This window comes from Petromyzon marinus, chromosome 45 (assembly GCF_048934315.1).
Source record: "Petromyzon marinus isolate PM22_M1 ecotype Great Lakes invasive population chromosome 45, UKy_Petmar_22M1.pri1.0, whole genome shotgun sequence".
NCBI lineage: Eukaryota > Metazoa > Chordata > Hyperoartia > Petromyzontiformes > Petromyzontidae > Petromyzon > Petromyzon marinus.
The window spans coordinates 5,106,332-5,126,981 of NC_133711.1; the positions used below are offsets into that span (position 1 = coordinate 5,106,332).

At 53.6% G+C, this 20,650-nt stretch overlaps 1 protein-coding gene across 3 annotated transcripts in view; it reads right to left on the minus strand.

Annotated features, from left to right (window-relative positions):
- LOC116952056 (Iroquois homeobox protein 5a-like) overlaps positions 1-2,973 on the minus strand; it is a 37,813-nt gene extending 34,840 nt beyond the window's left edge. For all 3 annotated transcript variants that reach the window (XR_004404380.2, XM_032971070.2, XM_032971068.2), the window contains exon 1: positions 2,505-2,973. Coding sequence is in view for 2 of the 3 variants with exons in the window: in XM_032971070.2 (XP_032826961.2) it covers positions 2,505-2,762 (258 nt within the window). In the remaining variant the exon portion in view is untranslated. The remainder of the gene's footprint in view (positions 1-2,504) is intronic.
- Between the last annotated feature and the right edge of the window lie 17,677 nt (positions 2,974-20,650).

Below are 20,650 nucleotides of genomic sequence, written 5' to 3' on the forward strand. Positions count from 1 at the left end.
CCGGGCGTGGTGCTGGTCACCCATCTCGTCGTGTGCCGTACCGGCCTTCAATAGGTGCTCGCTAACAGCACTTGCCCCAACAGTCTGTCGAAGGCTATATGGGGGATTTTTGTCTTTGTGAATATACAACATTGAGCAAGAGCTAATTCACGAATGTTAGCGTATGAGCGCGAACTACTGTGTATATGAACTAGTTTGCGATTGAACATTGACGCATAAGTACACACGCAAGTACATCACATCTATGCGTACACACACACACACACGTGCTCACTAATCAACGTGCATTTACACACGCAAAATTTTGTAACGCACGCGTACAGACACCTACACACGCACGGATGCACAGATCCTCCCGTGTAGCCTCGACGGACTGTTGGGTCAAGTGCTCTTAGCGAGCACCTATGGATGTCGGCACGTCATACGAAGGGGTGTGGTGGCCAAGACCACACCCGGCCGCCTTTGTCTTCCTGGTGGCGATGTTTACACACCGCACCAGGTACTCATTTGAGGCTAGGGGAGGCCCAGGACCGGTCCAGACAATCGTCACTGGTGTTGGCCGTGAGCGGGGATCGCAATCAGGTCGATCGCTGGGTATCATAGCGAAGTGCGCTAATCACTCCTCTACCGCTCCCCACATAATCTATCACACACATATATATGTATACACACACACATGTATCCATCACACAACAACAACCATCGTTCGCCACTAAGTGACTGGGACCTCACCACGACGGCTTGTGCCATGCTAGGCGCACAAAGACACTCACGCACTCGTGTACTTTAACGCGTGCACGCGCGCACACACTCCGTGCGTTTGAACATCACGACACACGAACGGGCAGATACGCATGGGCACATACACACGCACATGCGTATTTGTCGAAATGCATTACACGTAACATTTGGATCCGTTCACACACACATATATACCACCTTCTCACATGCATATACAGACGCAAAGATCCCCCGTATAGCCTTAAGAGACTGTTGGGGCAAGTGCTGTTAGCGATCACATTTGAAGGCCGGAACGGGGGGGGTGAGTGGCCACCACGCCCGGCCGCTTTTGTCTCCCCAGTGGCGATGTTTTTCCACACCGCACCATGTTCTCATTTGAGGCTGAGTCGACCTAGGGGAGAACTAAAACCGGTTCATATAATCGTCGCTGTTGGCCGTGAGCGGGAATTGAACTGTGGCCAACCGGGTTCGTAACGGAGTGCGCTCACCGCCACGTGACCGTCCCTCAACACACACACACATATATACACATTTATATATATATACAAACACACACGCACAAATACACATACAAAACACGTTCTCATACACACACACTCAGGCACACGTGTACAATAAACGTGTGTACGCCACACACACACACACTCTCGTGTACACATATACAATAACACGTTTGCACACACATACACACTTTCTCTCTCGTAAGCACACGTACAATGACACGTATATACACACACACACACTCTTTCGTATACACACATAGAAGGACACATTTGCACACGCACACACACATACAATCACACACACACATACAGGAACACATGCACACACACACATATGCATACTATCACACGTTTGTATACACACAATCTCGAGAACGGATATACACAAATACACACGTATTAACACAACTCATGGATACTGTGATGATTTAATAACTTCATTAATGAATAAGCCACGGCTTGACGATTACCCTAGCGCGTACTTACTCACGGACACAAAGAAAAAGATCTCCCGTATAGCCTTCAACAGACTGTTGGGGCAAGTGCTCTCAGCGAGCGCCCAAGAAAGTAGCCACAGCACCACGCCTGGCCGCCTTTGTCTCCCTAGCGGCGATGCGTACACACCGCACCAGGTACTCATTCGAGGCTGAGTCGACCTACACACAGACACACTCACACATGGACGCAGACACACACACACTAACTTTGACGCACGAGAGATGATGATTGTGAATCCACCCCATAGCCTTCAACCGCTCCGCGCCAACAAGGCGAAGAAGCGACGTCTCCCGAGTGGAGGAGGCATTGAGCATCGCCCATCTCGCCCAGAGACGCAAAGTCCACGGCACACTCGGCAAAGTAACACAATCACACCACCACCGTCACCGTCACCACCATCAACACCACCACCACCACAGAAGCGTGACAAACACAACGCACAATCGATCACAACCCAGACGTAGACAGAGTGAACAACGTGACAGCCCTACAGCAACACCCAAACGTGCACAGGCGGATCCGTGCCGTACTCATCCCCCCCCCCCACCCCCTCCAAAAAAAACTCACTCACATCAACGCGCTCCAACTCTCTTACTCACTCACTCACACGCGCGCGCACTTACTCCAACACAGCGCTACGGATAGCGGGATGGAGAGTGAGGACAGGATGGGGGGGGGGTGTTGTGTGGTGGTGGTGGTGGTGGGGGGGAGGAGGTAGCGATGGTGGTCAAGTATGGTCAAGGCTTTCGGCTGCACACTTACCACGTATCCAGGGAAGGCTGCGTGGTCAGCCGTGTACTGTAGCGGGCTATAGGCGTGCGGTGTCGCAGCAGCCGCGGCTGCAGTCGCGAAGGCGGCCGAAGCCGGGTAGGGGCTGAACGCAGATCCGGCACCGGATCGGCCCAATTCCTCGGAGCGAGCGCCACCCAGTAGCGTGGGGGCCCCGTACGCCGGGCACGAGTAGAGGGCGAGCGATGCGGACGAGGGCTGGTACAGATAACCTTGGGGATGGTGAGCCATCACGCACACACGCCGACTCGGGTCTGCGGTGGCGGCTGTCGGCGAAGGCAACGGCGGCGGCGCGCGGGTACGAGAAGGGGAGGAGGAGGAGGAGGGGGGGGCTCGAGTCGATGGGAGAGTTTTTCTCGGGGGGGGGGAGGGGCGGGGTGTGTGTTGGGGTAGGGATAGAGGGGTTGGGTTGATGGTGGTGGTGATGGTAGTGGTGGTGGTGGTAGCTGTGTGTCTCTCTCTCTCTCTGTGGGTGCATGAGCGACCGCGCGCGCGCGCGCGCAATTGTGTGCGCGCGCGTGTGTCAGTCACTTTGTGTGTGCGCGCGCGTGTGTGTGTGTGTGTGGAGAAGAGATGGGGGGTGGGGGGAGAAGAGTGGATCATGGGGTGGGTGGGTGAGAAGGGAGAGTGGGTGGGTGGATGGGTGGGTAGGTGGGAGGCAGTAGGGGAGGGAGGAGAGTGAGAGGAGGAGGAGTAGAGGGGAGGGAGTGGACCCGAAGCTTCTAAAAACTGTGCGCTCTCACTTTGTGCTGAATGTCAACGCAGACCCAACCACAACCACCGCCACCCCCACAACCACCGCCACCACCACAACCACCGCCACAATCACCGACACAACCACCGCCACCACCACCGACACAACCACCGCCACCACCACCACCACCACCGACACAACCACCACCGACACCACCACCGACACAACCACCACCACCGCTACCACCACCACCGCCACCACCACCACCGATACAACCACCGCCACCACCGCCACCACCACGACCGACACAACCACCACCGACACCACCATCACCACCGACACAACCACCGACACGTCGTGCGAACTGCCCCAAAGCTGCTTCCTCGCTAGGAAGACATCTCTAACATATCTAACAATTCAGCCAACGATATTATTGAGGGTGTTTGCGCACGTGTACGTATACACACAGCATGTGTGGGAGCGGTGGCGCAGCGGTTAGCGCGCTGGCCTACGAACCCGGCGACCCGAGTTCGGTTCCCCGATCACGGCTAATATTGGTGGCGAATACCTGCGTCGGTCCCGGGACTCCTCTATGCCGACTCAGCCTTAAATGATCAGTAACTTAGTGCGGTGTAAAACAAAAATCAGCGCTGGAGAGAGGCAAAGAAGACAAAGGCGGCCGGGCGTGGTGTTGGCCACCCACCCCCTCGTGTGCCGTGCCGACCTTCATAGGTGCTCGCTAGCAGCGCTTGCCCCGAACAGTCGACGTGGGATCTTTATGTCTTGAATCCTATGATACACATATGTGCATATCGTCCGTGCGTGCGTGTGTGCGTGTGTGTGGTGTGATTGTCTCTATGCGTGTGTCTGTGCGTGCCTCTGTGTGACTGTTTTGTGTCCGCCAATGTGTTGTCTGTTGTGTATGACTGCGTGTGTATGTGTGCGTTTTTGTCAGTCTGTGTGATAGTGTGTGTGTCTCTCTCTTTGTGCATGTGATGGTGTATTTGTCTGTATGGGTAGGTGCTCGCTAACAGTACTTGCTCCAAGTCACTTAAGGCTACACGGGGAATGATTTATTTGCCTCTATGTGTATGTGAGTGTCTGTGAGACTGGGGTATCTTCAATAGGTGCTCGCAAAGACCACGTGCCCCCAAACATCCTTGTACGTGTGTATGCGCGCGTGCATCTGTGCATTTGTCTTTGCGTGCATCCGTCTGTTAGCACGGATTCGTGCACCTCTGTCCGACTCATGTTGTGCGCGTGTCTCGCGCTGTTGCTGCCCGGTTGAAATCTGTCGCCGTCACTGCTCTTACCATCCCGTCGATCTGCGTCGACGTCTTTGTCTCTGCCAGCAGTGGATCGACGAGGCGGGAATTTCATTAAGAGGGACAAAGCTACTCCGCGTAGCCTTTAACGGACAGTTGGGGAAAGTGTTGTGAACGATCACTCATGAAGAACCTTGTATACAACGACAACGATCCCCCGTGTAGCCTGTAACAGACTGTTGGGGCAAGTGCCGTTAGCGAGCACCTATGAATGCCGGCAGGGCACACGAGGGGATTGGGTGGCCAGCACCAAGCCCGGCCGCCTTTGTCTCCCCAGTGGCGATGTTTACACACCGCACCAGCGTTCTCGTTTGAGGCTGAGTCGACCTAGGCGGGAGGTCCAGGACCCGTTCAGCGATGTTGGCCTGTGAGCGGCGGCGGGTATCGAACTCGGGTGGCCGTGGTTCGTAGCCGCAGCGCGCCAAGCGTTGCACCACCGCTCCCCACGTGCTCTACGTGCACTCTGTGCGTGGCACGCCACGTGCGCCATTGCATTGATATGTTCATTGCATAGTTACACGTGTGACGACGGTACGCACCGTGCGTGTCTGTCAATGGCAATGACATCAGAATGCATTTGTGTCGGCTTGCAATGAGCAGCAATATCAACACGGTGGGTATATATACACACACGCGCGCGTTACTAATTGCTGCAAGACGTATACCGAGCGTTTTGTGTACGGCGTTGCATTGTTTGTGTGCGCGTGTACATAAATATGTGCGTTGTGTTGGTGACTGGGACGCGCTGTGAATGATTGCGTATTGCGTGTGTGTGTGTCTGTGTGTTTGCGGTCCGGCAAAACAACCCCCTACCTCCTCGCGGTGCCGGACGGGCAACTCTGTCGTGGACAGTGCTGTGGGGGGAGTTCCAATTCTGATTGGCTCCTCCCCTCATGGCATATGTGTCCACCACAGGGGCTAAACGGGGGCTCTGGACGGGTGCGAGGGGCTGGTAACCCCTCCACCTTCAATTAATTACCACAAAACCACGAATTAAAGTGAAATATGTAACAACTAAGCTTGTGCCGGAGGCCCCGGGGGGCCAGGCGTCTATGACGTCTCCTGGCCAAACCCCAATTGGCGGAGCCAGGAGATTGAATACCTACCCTCGGGGCTACTCCAGAAACAACGAAAAGCCACTACGGGTGGCCACGTGGAATGTTCGAACGCTCACTGCAGAGGAGAGGCTGCCACTCCTCTGTCGGGAGCTGGACCGGTACCGCCTGGATCTATGCGGCATTCAGGAGGTCCGGTGGACCGGCTCTGGCTCCTGCCACCATGAGGGGTGGACAGTCCTCTACTCGGGGCAGCAGACTGCCAAACAACAGGGTGTGGGTCTTCTTTTGAACAAAAGAATGAAGGGGGCGTGGGAGCGTGGCGGTGAGGTGTGGGAAGCTGTAAGCCCCAGGCTACTTTGGGCTCGCCTTCCCATCAACCGGAGGCGAGGAATGGTGGTCGTGGTTACTTATGCCCCCACCGAAGATGAACATCCGTGGAGGGATGCAGGCAAAGCCGATGAGTCAGATGCCTTCTATGACCTCCTGTCACAGGTGCTGGCTAAAGTGGCCCCTCGGGATAGAGTCATCATGCTGGGTGACTTCAATGCCCGAGTAGGTCATGATACTGGCACCTGGTCTGGAGTGATTGGAGGGCATGGGCCAGATCAGCTCAATAACAACGGTAGGAGGCTGCTAGATTTTTGTGCAGCCCATGGGCTTGTAATTACCAACACGCTGTTCCGGCATCGGCGCATCCACACAACATCATGGATGCATGCCGGGTCCAAGCAAGAACATCTGCTGGACTACATAGTGACGGACCAGCGAATGCGAGCCCATGTCCTTGACACCAGGACCTACCGTGGAGCTGATCTGCCCTCTGACCATCGACTAGTCATCTGTAAGATGCGCCTGCCATTCTTCCACTCCGGTGGTGGGTGTACACCCAGGACCCCATTCCAACCTAAAGTGGCCTGGTCTCAGTTATCTGATGAAAGTTGCAAGCGAGAATTTCATCATCGCTTGCGGCTGGGATTGGCATCGTCCCCGACTCCTCCTGATGTCGAGGGTAAATGGGCGAGGTTTAGGACTGTGACTCATGCAGCTGCAATGGCTGCTTTGGGTACGCGGTCCAGACCTCCCCAGACACCCTGGATGACAGAGGAGTTGTTCAGGATGGTTGAGAAAAAGCGACAGGCCCACTGTCATCGGCTACAGAATCCCACGTCAGAGAATGAGGAGGCTTACCGCAGCCTTCGCTCGGAGGTTCGGAGAGCCGTGAGGCGCTGCAAGGATGGGTGGTGGTCGCGGGTTGCTGAGGAGATGGAGTCTGCCTCAGTGGCCCGTGATCACAAATCGCTATTTAACTCCATCAAAAAAGTAACCTGCAGCGCCACACCTATTACCATCATTAGGGGAAAAAACGGTGATCCAATTTCCGACCCCCAGGAACAGGTTCGCAGATTTGCTGAGCATTTCTGTGAGGTCCTGGGGGAGGGAAAATCCCACAGCCAGGAAAACATCGTGGCACAAAGTGAGGATGACCCTGCTGAGGCTGCGGTGCCTCAAATATTGGATGAAGTCACCCCCTGTGAGTGGCTGGCTGAGGTGCCATCTGCTGAGGAAGTATTGAAGGCGATCCGGAGTCTGAGACCAGGAAAGGCAGCGGGCAGAGATGATCTCCCAAGCGAAATGCTGAGGGAGGGTGGCGTTTGTGCACAGACTGCCCTATATGACATCATAACAACAGTCTGGACCACTGGACGGGTTCCGCAGGATTGGAAGGATGCCCTGGTGGTCCCCCTTTTTAAGAAGGGGGACCGCACAGACTGTAACAACTACAGGGGCATCTCACTCCTCAGTGTGCCGGGAAAGGTCCTGGCAAGGATTATTCAGCATCGCCTTGCCAGGCACGCTGAGGAGAGGCTTGCGGAGCCCCAATGCGGTTTCAGGAAAGGGCGGTCCTGCACAGATGCCATATTTTCTGTCCGTCTGCTACAGCAGAGGTGTAGGGAATTCCAACAAGACCTACATCTCTGCTTTATTGACCTGGTCAAGGCCTATGATACCATCAGTAGGCCTGGGCTCTGGGTCGTTCTTCGTGCTTTTGGAGTACCTGACCCTCTGCTCACGATCATTAAGGACCTTCATGATGGTGAGCGGGCCCGGGTAAAACTACGTGGCCGGGAGTCAGAGCCATTCCCTGTACACCTTGGGGTGCGACAGGGATGTCCTCTGGCTCCCACATTATTTAACATCTATTTTGACCACGTAGTTCGTGAAGCCTTCAATAGCTGTACCGGGGGAATCTCCATATGGTACAGATATAATGGGAGGCTAATCGATGCCCGGGTGCGGTCAAGGGATGGCTCCCTATTGCTCAACCACGTTATGTATGCTGATGACTTGGTAATAGCTGCTCAGTCAGAGGAGGAGTTGGAGACGCTGCTGCTGAGACTGGAGCGTGCCACTAAGAGGTGGGGCCTTACCATCAGCCCCACCAAAACTAAGCACCTGCCTGGGTATTTTGTACCATCGGACACTCCACCCCCACAACTCCCAATCGGTGATGGGGCAGTTGTGGAGAGAGTGGAGAGTTTCCCATACCTGGGCAGTGTGCTTATGACTGGCTCCAGTTTAACAGCAGAGGTCTCACTCCGAATCAGTCGAGCGGCAATATCTTTTCATCGGTTGCGTAACGCTGTGTGGAAGCTACCTGGTCTGTCGCTCCGCACTAAGCTTCAGGTCTTCTCGGCCACGGTCATTCCCTCCCTTCTCTACGCTTGCGAAACGTGGACCCCCCTAATGGAACATCTTCGCCGGTTAGAAACATTTAGGCTGACCTGCCTACGATCCATCCTGGGTTTAACCAGACTGGATTGTGTGAGGAGCTCACAAATCCTTGAAAGATCTGGGCAGGGTCCCATCGGTGAGCTCCTCCGGCAGGCAAGGCTGCGATGGCTGGGTCATGTAGCCCGCATGCCCAGCCACCGCATGCCGAAACAGCTTTTGTTTGGCCGGATTGAGGGGGCTAAGCGGGCGCGGCACGGGCTAGAGAAGAGATGGAGTGATGTGGTACAGGAGGACGTGGAGCTGAGTGGACTTGCCGATGACTGGTACCAGCGGTGTCAAGATCGGCCTCTGTGGAGGAGGCTCGTGAAGGATGCTACTGGGCAGTTGGAGGCAGTCGCCCTCCAACAACAACGGAGGGCGGAGGAGCGACGCTCACAACAGCGAGCGGAGCGCCGGGTGGCTAAAGCACAGCAGGTTGGCACAGTAGGGGGCACAGGTGGTGCATCAGCCAGTCATCTCAGTCAGTCGACCCGTGGCACCTGGGTCTGCCCCGTGACCTCCTGCCAGCGGGCGTTCGACACTTCACGTGGCCTCAGGGTGCACATAGCCTGGCACAAGCGTCGTGGTGACGTCACCGCCACTTAGTGGCGAATGGCGGTTGTTGTTGTTGTTGTTGTTGTTGCGTGTCGGCCTTCATAGGTGCTACTCGCTCACAGCACTTGCCCCAACAGTCTGTAAAAGCCACACGGGGGATCTTTGTCTTTGTGTATACGTGTGTTTGTATACTTTGTGTGTGTACGTGTGTGCAAGTGTGTGTATATATACTTACGTGTATATGTGCATGCGTGTACGTGAGTGTATGTATCTATATAGATTCCTCATCAACAGCCTGTGCTTACACTGTACCTGGGCCTCCTCTAGGTCGACTCAGCCTTAACTGAGTACCTGGTTTTAGGCTATACTGGGGTATATTTGTACGTGAACGCACGTCTGTTCCATGTGCATGTGTGCCGGTAAGTATAACCGTTTAAACATGTGCGATACATGCACGGACGCATACGTTTAATGTATATTCCTAAATACAATATTTATACGGCTATCGCTAACAGCACTCTCGTGCCAACAGTATACGGAGGCTATACGGGTGATCTTTATATTTGAGTGCGTCTGTGATGTAACATCGACATCTCTCCTGTCGTCTACTGAGTCGATCCACTGCTGGATTAAGGCATCACGAAGCCGTGTTGTTCATGGAGGGGAGGTTGTTGGGATGCGGTGGGGGTCTTTGACCATACTTCACCACGCTTTGTCAGTGCGGGTTGGTACATCCGTGCAGACATCACTCGCCATCGATCCTGTGCCGTGGCCAGGAATCGCACCCAACACAACAGCTACGGTGGGTGCGCGAAGACAATTCCTCGTTGTGCTGAACGATTAATCGATTTCGATTTAAATCGATTAATCGATTTCGATTTGAAATCGATTAATCGTTCAGCCCTAATTCCTTGCGCGCGGTGCCCTCACCACTGCTGCTACCGCTCCCCGTAGATCTATGTAATGTGTGTGTGTGTGAATGTGTGTGTGTGTGAATGTGTGTGTGTGAATGTAATGTGTGTGTGTGTGAATGTAATGTGTGTGTGTAAATGTTTGCGGAACAATGCGCGCGCACACACACACAGCGGCCACCCGGTCGTTGGCAACGTGAGCCTCCGTTCCCTTCTTAGATCAATAGCGGGCGCGAGAGAGAGAGACAGGAGAGAGACGGGACCACCACCACCAACAACAACCACCACCAACAACAACAACCACCAACAACAACAACCACCACCAACAACAACCACCACCACCAACAACCACCACCACCACCTCCGACAATGGCCTAAGTTTCCGGGATTAATGAAGTCGGCCACACTCTTCCTCGCGATTATTAAATTAGGGTCTGGTCGTTCCCACTAATTATGGGGCTGCCTCGCAACCCACCCCCTTACTTTAGTAGATCTCTCGTCCCGCCTTCACTCCTCTTTGTACGTCCCCCCCCCCTCTCTTCCTCCTCCTCCTCCTCTCTGTCTTTCTCCATCCTCCCCCTTCTCTCCACCCCCCTGCTCCTGCTCTCTCTGCTCCTTTTTTCCTCCTCCTCCTCCTTCTCCTCCTCCTCCTCGTCCCCTCTGCTTCCATCCTCTGATGCTCTCCATCCCTTCCCTCATCCTCCTCTTTCTGTCTCTGTCTCCTTCTGCCTCCATTCGCGTCTTCTCTCCAACCAAGCCTTTCTCCTGCCGTGTCTCTTCGCGACTATTTACGTCTGCGCCCTCCTCTTTCTATCTCCTCCTTGCTTCGGAATCAGAATATTGATTTCTACCGGAGGAGGAATCCAATGAGCTATGAAGCTCGTTTTCCACAGATGTCCAGTTGGAGCGCGGGGTCAGAACGTTACAACAACAAACAGTGCGAAACACAATAGGAGTGCGAAGTATAGGAATGGTAAACAAATCACTTAAAAAAATACACAAATTATATGTGATCCTCCTCCTCACTGCCATTATCCTCCTACTGCAGTGTTGTGTTCAGATGTCAATCATCCAGCCAGCACCCCGCCAGCACCAATCCCGGGTCCACAGGAAATTAAAGCAGCCCCCCACTCCTCCGCCCCTCGCCCCCCCGCGGTGTCGATACGGGAGGCGGGGGCAGATACGGGGGAGGGGGCAGATACGGGGGAGGGGGCAGATAGGGGCGGGGCGGATACCGGGATGGAGCAGATACGGGGGGGGTTGCAGATACGGGGGGGGGGGCAGTTACGGGGGGGGGGCAGATAGGGGCGGATACGGGGAAGGAGCAGATACGGGGGGTGTTGCAGATACGGGGGGGGGGCAGATACGGGGGGGGGGGGGTGAGATACGGGGTGGGGGGAGGGGTGATCCTTAGCGTGCTGGCGATATGCGAAGATGATAGAGCAAAGGTTCGTTTTGTATAATGACCAGGTCTCGGTCAATCCACCGCTGGATGAAAGTCTCCCCTCCTCGTGCATCCGTATTGCTTGACCATGACCATACTTCACCACGCGGGTTGGCGATTGGGCTTGGGCGCAGTGCCGTTATAGGGCCGCAAAGCTCGACCGCCTTTGTCTCCCCCAAAGTGATCGTGCTCGCACGTTGTGTCAGGTTACTCATTAAAAGGCTGAGTCGACCTAGGGGAGGCCCAGGTGCCGGGTCGCTTATTTCGCCATTGATTGCTCATCGTTTTCGGGACTGGAACTCTGGTTTGAGCGGAGTGCGCTAACCACTTGGCCACCGCTCCCCCGTACGTACCGACGACACGCGCGCGTGCGCACACACACGCAGTCACTCACACACACACAGTCACTCTCACACAGTCACTCTCACAAACACAGTCACTCACACACACACAGTCACTCACACACACACAGTCACTCACACACACACAGTCACTCACACACACACAGTCACTCACACACACACAGTCACTCACACACACACAAAGATCCCCCATATAGCCTTAACAGACTGTAGGGGCAAGTGCTGTTAGCGAGCACCTATGAAGGCCGGAACGGTACACGAGGGGGTGGGGTGGCCAGCACCACGCCCGACCGCCTTTGTCTCCCTAGTGGCAATGTTTATTACACACCGCACCAGGTACTCATTTGAGGCTGAGTCGACCTAGGGGAGGCCCAGGACCGGTTCAGATAATCGTCACTGGTGTTGGCCGTGAGCGGGAATCGAACCCGGGTCGCCAGGTTCATAGCGCAGCGCGCTAACCGCTACACTACCGCTCCCCACACACAGTCACTCACACACAGTCACTCTCACAAACACAGTCACTCACACACACGCAGTCACTCTCACACACGCAGTCACTCTCACACACGCAGTCACTCTCACAAACACAGTCACTCTCACACACGCAGTCACTCTCACACACGCAGTCACTCTCACACACGCAGTCACTCTCACAAACACAGTCACTCACACACACACAGTCACTCTCACAAACACAGTCACTCACAAACACACAGTCACTCTCACACACACGCAGTCACTCACACACACACGCAGTCACTCTCACACACACAGCCACTCACACACACACAGTCACTCTCACAAACACAGTCACTCACACACACAGTCACTCTCACACACACGCAGTCACTCACACACACACAGTCACTCACAAACACAGTCACTCACACACACACAGTCACTCTCACACACACAGTCACTCTCACACACACGCAGTCACTCACACACACACGCAGTCACTCTCACACACGCAGTCACTCTCACACACACAGTCACTCTCACACACACACAGTCACTCACACACACGCAGTCACTCTCACACACGCAGTCACTCTCACACACACAGTCACTCACACACACACAGTCACTCTCACACACGCAGTCACTCACACACGCAGTCACTCACACACACACAGTCACTCTCACACACGCAGTCACTCTCACACACGCAGTCACTCTCACACACGCAGTCACTCTGACACACGCGCAGTCACTCTCACACACACAGTCACTCACACACGCAGTCACTCACACACACAGTCACTCACACACACGCAGTCACTCTCACACACGCAGTCACTCACACACATGCAGTCACTCTCACACACACAGTCACTCACACACACACACATTCAATCTCACACACGCAGTCACTCTCACACATGCAGTCACTCACACACACACAGTCACTCACAAACACACAGTCACTCTCACACACACGCAGTCACTCACTCACACACGCAGTCACTCTCACACACGCAGTCACTCACTCACACACAGTCACTCACACACACACAGTCACTTTCACAGAACAACAACAACCGCCATTCGCCACTTAGTGGCGGTGACGTCACCACAACGCTTGTGCCAGGCCATGTGCACCTTAAGGTCACGTGAAGTGTCGCACGCCCGCGGGCAGGAGGTCACGGGGCAGACCCAGGTGCCACGGGTCGACTGACTGAGATGACTGAGATGACTGGCTGATGCACCACCTGTGCCCCCTACTGTGCCAATCTGCTGTGCTTTAGCCACCCGGCGCTCCGCTCGTGACTACCTCCAACTGCCCAGTAGCGTCCTTCACAAGCCTCCTCCACAGAGGCCGATCTTGACACCGCTGGTACCAGTCATCGGCAAGTCCACTCAGCTCCACGTTCTCCTGTACCACATCACTCCATCTCTTCTCTAGCCCGTGCCGCGCCCGTTAAGCCCCCTCGATCCGGCCGAACAAAAGTTGTTTCGGCATGCCGTGGCTGGGCATGCGGGCTACATGACCCAGCCAACGCAGCCTTGCCCGCCGGAGGAGCTCACCGATGGGACCTTGCCCAGATCTTTCAAGGATTTGTGAGCTCCTCACACAATCCAGCCTGGTTAAAACCCAGGATGGATCGTAGGCAGGCTAGCCTAAATGTTTCTAACCGGCGAAGATGTTCCATTAGGGGGGTCCACTCACACACACGCAGTCACTCTCACACACGCAGTCACTCACACACAAGCAGTCACTCACACACAAACAGTCACTCCTACACACGCAGTCACTCTCTCACACAGAGTCACTCTCACAACACGCAGGCAGTCACTCACACACACACAGTCACTCGCACACACGCAGTCACTCACACACACGCAGTCACTCCCACACACGCAGTCACTCTCTCACACAGAGTCACTCTCACAACACGCAGTCACTCTCTCACACAGAGTCACTCTCACAACACGCAGTCACTCACACACACAGTCACTCGCACACACGCAGTCACTCACACACACGCAGTCACTCCCACACACGCAGTAACTTTCACACACGCAGTCGCAACAATAGCGGCCCTTCGCCACTAAGTGGCAGCGGTCGAGTTAACAAGACGCTTGTGCCAGGCTACGTGCACTCTGAGAACACATGCACTCACACGCACACACGTACGACGAAAATGCAAAACACATCATCATCAGCAGCAGCCATGATCTATCCGCGAATAGTTGAATGCCTAATCTAGCTACGCACGTCGTACAGTCGCATGCACACGCACATCAGTGTCGTCTTATAGACAGTGCTGTTAGCGAGCACCCATTAAGACGCACACGCATGGAGCGGTGGCGCAGTGGTTAGCGCAGTGCGTTCGGAAAACCGGTCACCTGCGTGGGATTTCTTGGCCAAGGCGAACATCGCAAACCGGTTCAAGCGAGCGAGAAGTGTGGTCAAACAAGTCGCAAGACCCACATGGAGTGGGGAGGTCTTCATCCAGCAGTGGATTTACAAAGGGCTGAATTACATTGAAGACGAATACGCAATACATTGAAGACGAATACGCAATGCCAGATCTATTATCTTGTTTCTGATAATACACCCCCCCCCCTTATTCCTCCGCCCTTGCCATCAAAGACAAAGCTCCCCCCTATAGTCTTCACCGATTGTGTATGGCAAGTGCTGTTGGCTACGTACGGTGCGAATCCGGCACGGTTACACCAGGGTATGGGTGGCCAACACCACGCCTGGCCACCTTTATCTCCCCAGCGGCGATGTTTACGCACGGCACCAGGTTACTCATTTGAGGCTGAGTCGACCTAGGGCAGCTCCAGGACCCGTTCAGATAATCGTCACTGATGCTGGCCGCGAGCTGGAATCGAACCCGGGGTGCGGCAGCGCGCAAATCGCTACAGGAACGCCCCGAGCCCGACAGAGACAAAGATCCCCCGTGTAGCCTTAACAGACTGTTGGGGCAAGTGCTGTTAGCGAGCAGCACCTAAGAAGGCCGGCACGGCACACGAGGGGAGTGCGTTTGGCCAGCACCACGCCCGGCCGCCTTTGTCAAAGACAAACACACACACACCTACTCTGCTCTCTACCCCTAACAAATACACACACACACAAGTACACGCGAGGCTAGTGGCGTTTGGGATCAGCAGAGGGGGTGAGTGAGAGAGAGAGAGACCGAGCGATAACTGCAGCCACGATCTCTGTCGCTACGTCTCGACCCGTGGGGTCACCCACCCTCCCACGCGCCTTGTGCTCCCTGCCCCACTCAGTCACACGCGGGCAGAAACGATCTCAGCACCACCTCGACCAGTGGTTATTATTCGCAACCTGTTTGTTGGCTATCGGTACCCCAACCTTGTTGAATTTAGTTTCGACCGAGTATATACCCCCCCCCCCCCCCTTTGTCCGACCCCAACAAAGGTTCTGAGACATAAATGTACGTAGGAATTCATGAACGTTGTATCTATATATATATTTTTTGTTATTGTTTCACCAAACGTACACTTTGTGAGGTTTTCCCAAACAGCTAAGTAACCAACTGCGAGCGAATGCAAAAGTCAACGGACGCTTTTGCACACGTGACGCGACGCGTTGGCGACTTTTCGAAACCCGCATTGTTGAAGATCAAATGAGTTTAGCAAATGTGTTTTAAATCGTGCTAGGTTTGCCATATGCACTAAAATGCTATCGTCGTTATTTTACATTGGCAGATTCGTACGTGATTATTCACCAATGACTCTCATTCGCGATATCAATTCGCACATTTATAAATCACTCCACGTACCCCCCCCCCCCACCGCCACCCATCTCCCCCCCCCCCGGGGTATTGCCACGCGTACCCCCAGGGGGGTCCGCGTATCCCTCCCCCCCCCCCCCCCCGGTTGAGAACCATTGCTCGAGGCCACAGTTAGTCGGCAGCTGTTCTCTCGGTTCGATCTCCCGGGCGCGGCAGTTGAAGCGATGGTGCGATGTTCTCATATCGCGCACCCCCCCCTCACCCCCCGTCTGTCTCTGTCCACGCAGCCATAATAGCAAAGTGTAAAACTAAACTACGGTTTATTTTACCAGGTAAGGCCCTCTGAGCTATGTGGCTCTATTTTTTTTTTAGAAGTGACCTGGCCACAAATGATAGCTCGCACGAAGTGGCTTATCACGTGGACATTTATTCGCAGCCAAATACTCTGAACTCGTGATGCTCATTCAGTAAGTGAAGGTGACAAAAACCCGGAGGAACCGGAAAAAAATCAACGCGACCACGGGAAGAGAGAGAGACACGCAAACTCCAAATATATAGCAGGCGTCAGGGTCGGGATCGAACCCACGACCTCCTGTATACCAGGCGAGGTAGTTAACATCTCCTAGCCACTGTGATGATGATGAGAGAGAGACACCGCAAACTCCAAATATACAGCAGGCGTCAGGGTCGGGATCGAACCCACGACCTTCTGTATACCAGACGACGGAGTTAACATCTCCTAGCTACCGTGATGATGATGAGAGAGAGAGAGACACCGCAAACTCCAAATATACAGCAGGCGTCAGGGTCGGGATCGAACCAACGACCTCCTGTATACCAGGCACTGTAGTTAACATCTCCTAGCCACCGTGGCGAGTCCCAGCTACAGCTAACATCAGTGACGATCATGTGTACCCGGTCCTGGGAGTCTCCTTACGTGGACTCGGCCTAAAAGTGAGATCCCAGGTGCGGAGGGTCAACTTTAGGAGCGGCAAAGGTGGCCGGGGCGTGTTTCTGGATGACTTTAGTAGGTGCTCGCAAACAGCACGTGGCTTTGGTGGGGGGGGGAGAGATCTTGGCCCTTTTTGTAAGTATATCGCATTGCCAATGAATGCAGCGAATGTAGGAATTGGTGAATTATGGAATGAATAATTAAACAGATGAAAATGATGGTCAATAAACATGCATGACGTACATGAGGATGGGCATGCATAACATATAGCGAGATACAAAGACGAAGATCCCCCGGATAGCCTTAACACGCTGTTGGGGAAAGTGCTGGTAGCGAGCACCTATTAAAGCCGACACGGCACACGAGGGTCTGGTGTGGCCAACACCAACGCAGGACCGCCTTTGTCTCCCCAGCAGTGATGTTTACGCACCACACGTGCTACTAATTTGAGGCTGAGTCGACCTAGGGGTGGCCCATAACCGTTTGAGACAATCATCACTTGTGTTGACAGTGAGCTGGAATCGAACCCCGGTCGCCGAGGTTCGTAGGGCAACGCGCTACCCGCTACACTACCCGCTCACTCACGTTCACTCACTCCCACTATGAGCATACTTCCATAAATCTGCTCTTCACACTCCCTTTCTCTCACGCAAACCTCACACACCCACTCAATAATTAACTCAATCAAACATTCATCGTCTCATTAAAAATTCGCACACTTGCAGTCAACCGTTCATCGCATCAGTTCACTCATCCACTCATTCAATCACTCTCCCCCAACACGTCCACTCACTCCTCATTCACTCAACCACTAATTCACTCACTCTACTCCATCCACTCGTTCGCTCAATCACTCAGCCATTCACCCACACACTTACTCGCTCAAATATCCATCCACTTTACTCTACGATTCACCCGTCTATCCACTCGAGGGCCCATTCACTCACCCACTCATCATCTCACCTACCCATTCACTCATCCACCCATTCACTCACCCACTCATTCACTCGCCCACTCATTCAATCATCCACCGACCCATTCAGCCGCCTCACTCACCCATTCACGCTCCCGCTCAGTGTAACAACCATTCACCCATCCACTTACTCCCCATTTCCTCACTCACCCAACTCAACATCAATTCACTCATTCACCCTCCCACCCAAGAGAACCGTAACACATTCTCTTCTAAGGGGGCGCCACGGTGGCTATCAGATGTTAACTACCTCGCCCGGTATACAGGAGGTCGTGGGTTCAATCCTAACCCTGATGCCACCCACCCCCTCGTGTACCGCTCCGGCCTTAATAGATGCTCGCTAATCTCACATGTCCCAATAATCTCTTCAAGCTACACGGGGGTTCTATGTGTTTGTGTATGCGTGTGTGGGGAGCGGTGGCGCAGTGGTTAGCACGCTGCGCTCACGAACTCGGCGAGCCGTGTTCGATTCCCGCTCTCGCAGCCATCATCATCGGTGTTCGAATTTGTAGAACCGGTCATGGGTAGACTCAGCATTAATCGAGTACTGTGTACGTGCCTGCGGTGTGTAACCATAAACAACGTCACTGGGGAGACAAAGGCGGTCGGGCGTGTTCATACGTGGCCACACAGCTATAACAGTGCACAGCACTTGCCCCTGCATTATACTTAAGCATCTTTGACTTTGTGATTTTATTTTTTTACTTTGAGTCGGAACGTAATAACTAAAGTGGCAGAGATTAAAAAAACAGAATCCCGCACACACACACACACTGCGGGGGGGTGGAGAGTGCAATGCTCAGTCAAACCCAAACGCCATACATGAGCAGCCACTCAACATCAATTAAGCAATTTACCTTCGGGCTATCGACACGTCTCCCTCTCTCTGTTCGGCGCGGATGGTGGCTTCGGTTTCTCCTTCACTGGCGCCGTGTCACGGATTTCGTCGCTGTTTTTTTTTTTTTTAAATCGTCGGCGTGCGGGACTCGAGGGTGACGTCGCGGTCAGAGGACCGCGCTGAACGTCTGTGACAAAGAGCTTCGCCGCTCATCGGATTTCTCCAATTTGGCACAGGTTCGCCGGTTCGTTTCGATCTCCCGGCCCGGCAGCTGCAACAACAATACCGCCACCCAGTGGCGGATGCCCGATCACGACCAATGTCTGCCACGGTTGGCGAGATGTTAACTACCTCGCCCGGTATACACGAGGTCGTCGGTTCGATTCCGTAACCTGACGGCCTGCTGCTGCTGTATATTTGGAGTTTGCGTTGTGTCTCTCTCCCCGTGGTGGCGTGGATTTAGAATCAACATCGCGGGTTCGGAGTGTTCGACTGCTGAAAATGTCCACGTGATGATAGGTCGCTTCTGTAAAACAGCCACATAGCTCTGTGGGGCCTTTCCTGGTAAAACAAAACCTTTTTTTTTAGCTCAGTCTCCCCCCCCTCGCCTATGTCCACCCAGCAGTGTTCATGGTTTATTCCACATTTGGTCGATCGGCAGTCGCGCCTGGTGAAGTGAAGTGTGGCTACTTACACCTCTTCCGAGGCGTCTTGCCAGCGTGTGGAGGAAAGAGTAGACCAAGCTCCCTCGAAGTGGATGCTCTTTCCGCCAGCGGCGGGTTTGTGGTGAGGGTAAGGGATCGTTGGCGTAAGGCACTACCACTGGAGTGCAAAAGCATGCCTGCACAAAAATAATCCTGACATTGTGGTGAAGATGAACTCGGTCGAGATGGAAAATGCTGCGTGGCCAAAATCACTTCTTGGAAGAAGAACGATCCGGACTAAAATCCCTGATTACTAGGACCATAGACAAAGACAAAGATTCCCTGTATAGTCTCAGCAGACTGTTGGGGCAAGTGCTGTTAGCGAGCACCTTTGAAGGACTAACGGTACACGAGGGGTTGAGTGGCCAGTACCACGCCCGACCGCCTTTGTCTCCCCAGTGGCGATGTTTACACACCGCACCAGGTACTCATTTGAGGCTGAGTCGACCTAGGGGAGGCCCAGGACCGGTTCAGATGATCGTCACCGGTGTTGGCCGTGAGCGGGAATCGAACTCGGGTCGCCAGGTTCGTAACGCAGCGTAGCGCTAACCGCTACACTACAGCTCCCCACCTTTGTCGACCTATGCCACACACAGACACACACGCAGAGAGGGGTGAAAGAGAGAGAGAGGAAGAGTGAGAGAGAGAGGGAGGGAGAGGGAGAGAGAGGGAGGGAGAGCGCGCTTGAAAATGCTTTTTTGAGATAGATGTAGTGAAGCAAATTAAATTGCCGCGGGCTATTTTAAATTGTGACTTAAACCCACGTTTCACCAAATTAATATTAATTGAATATGAATGAGAAGGTAATACGAAAATTATTAGTCTTTTAAATATTGCAAGTGATTTTTAATCATGTGTTAGGCAGTGGCCCATTACCCACAGTGCAAAGCAGTAATTTCTCCTGTATTAGGATTTGACAGATTTTTTTCGACACCCAACCCCATTAGGGAAAGAGTTTTTTTTTTGTGTGTGGTGGTGTTCAGAAACGTAAAAGCGTAAAGATGTAAGGGAGCTGGCACCACGACCGTAACGATAATTATCACACAACTGGACTTGAGATCCATGTATGGCCAGGTTTATTTAACATATTATATACCAACGTTTAAAAAAAGTATTTTACTGGGATAGCTCAACGAAGTGGCTTATCATATAAGCCACTTTTATAGCAGTAGGTAAATACTCTTAACGTGTTATGTTGATTCTCAATGTGGTCGAGGGAAAAACCCGAGTAACCCCGAGAAAATCCACGCGACCATAGAGAGAAAGAGAGACACACAAAATACAAATAAACAGCAGGCGTTAGGGCCAGGATCGAACCCACGA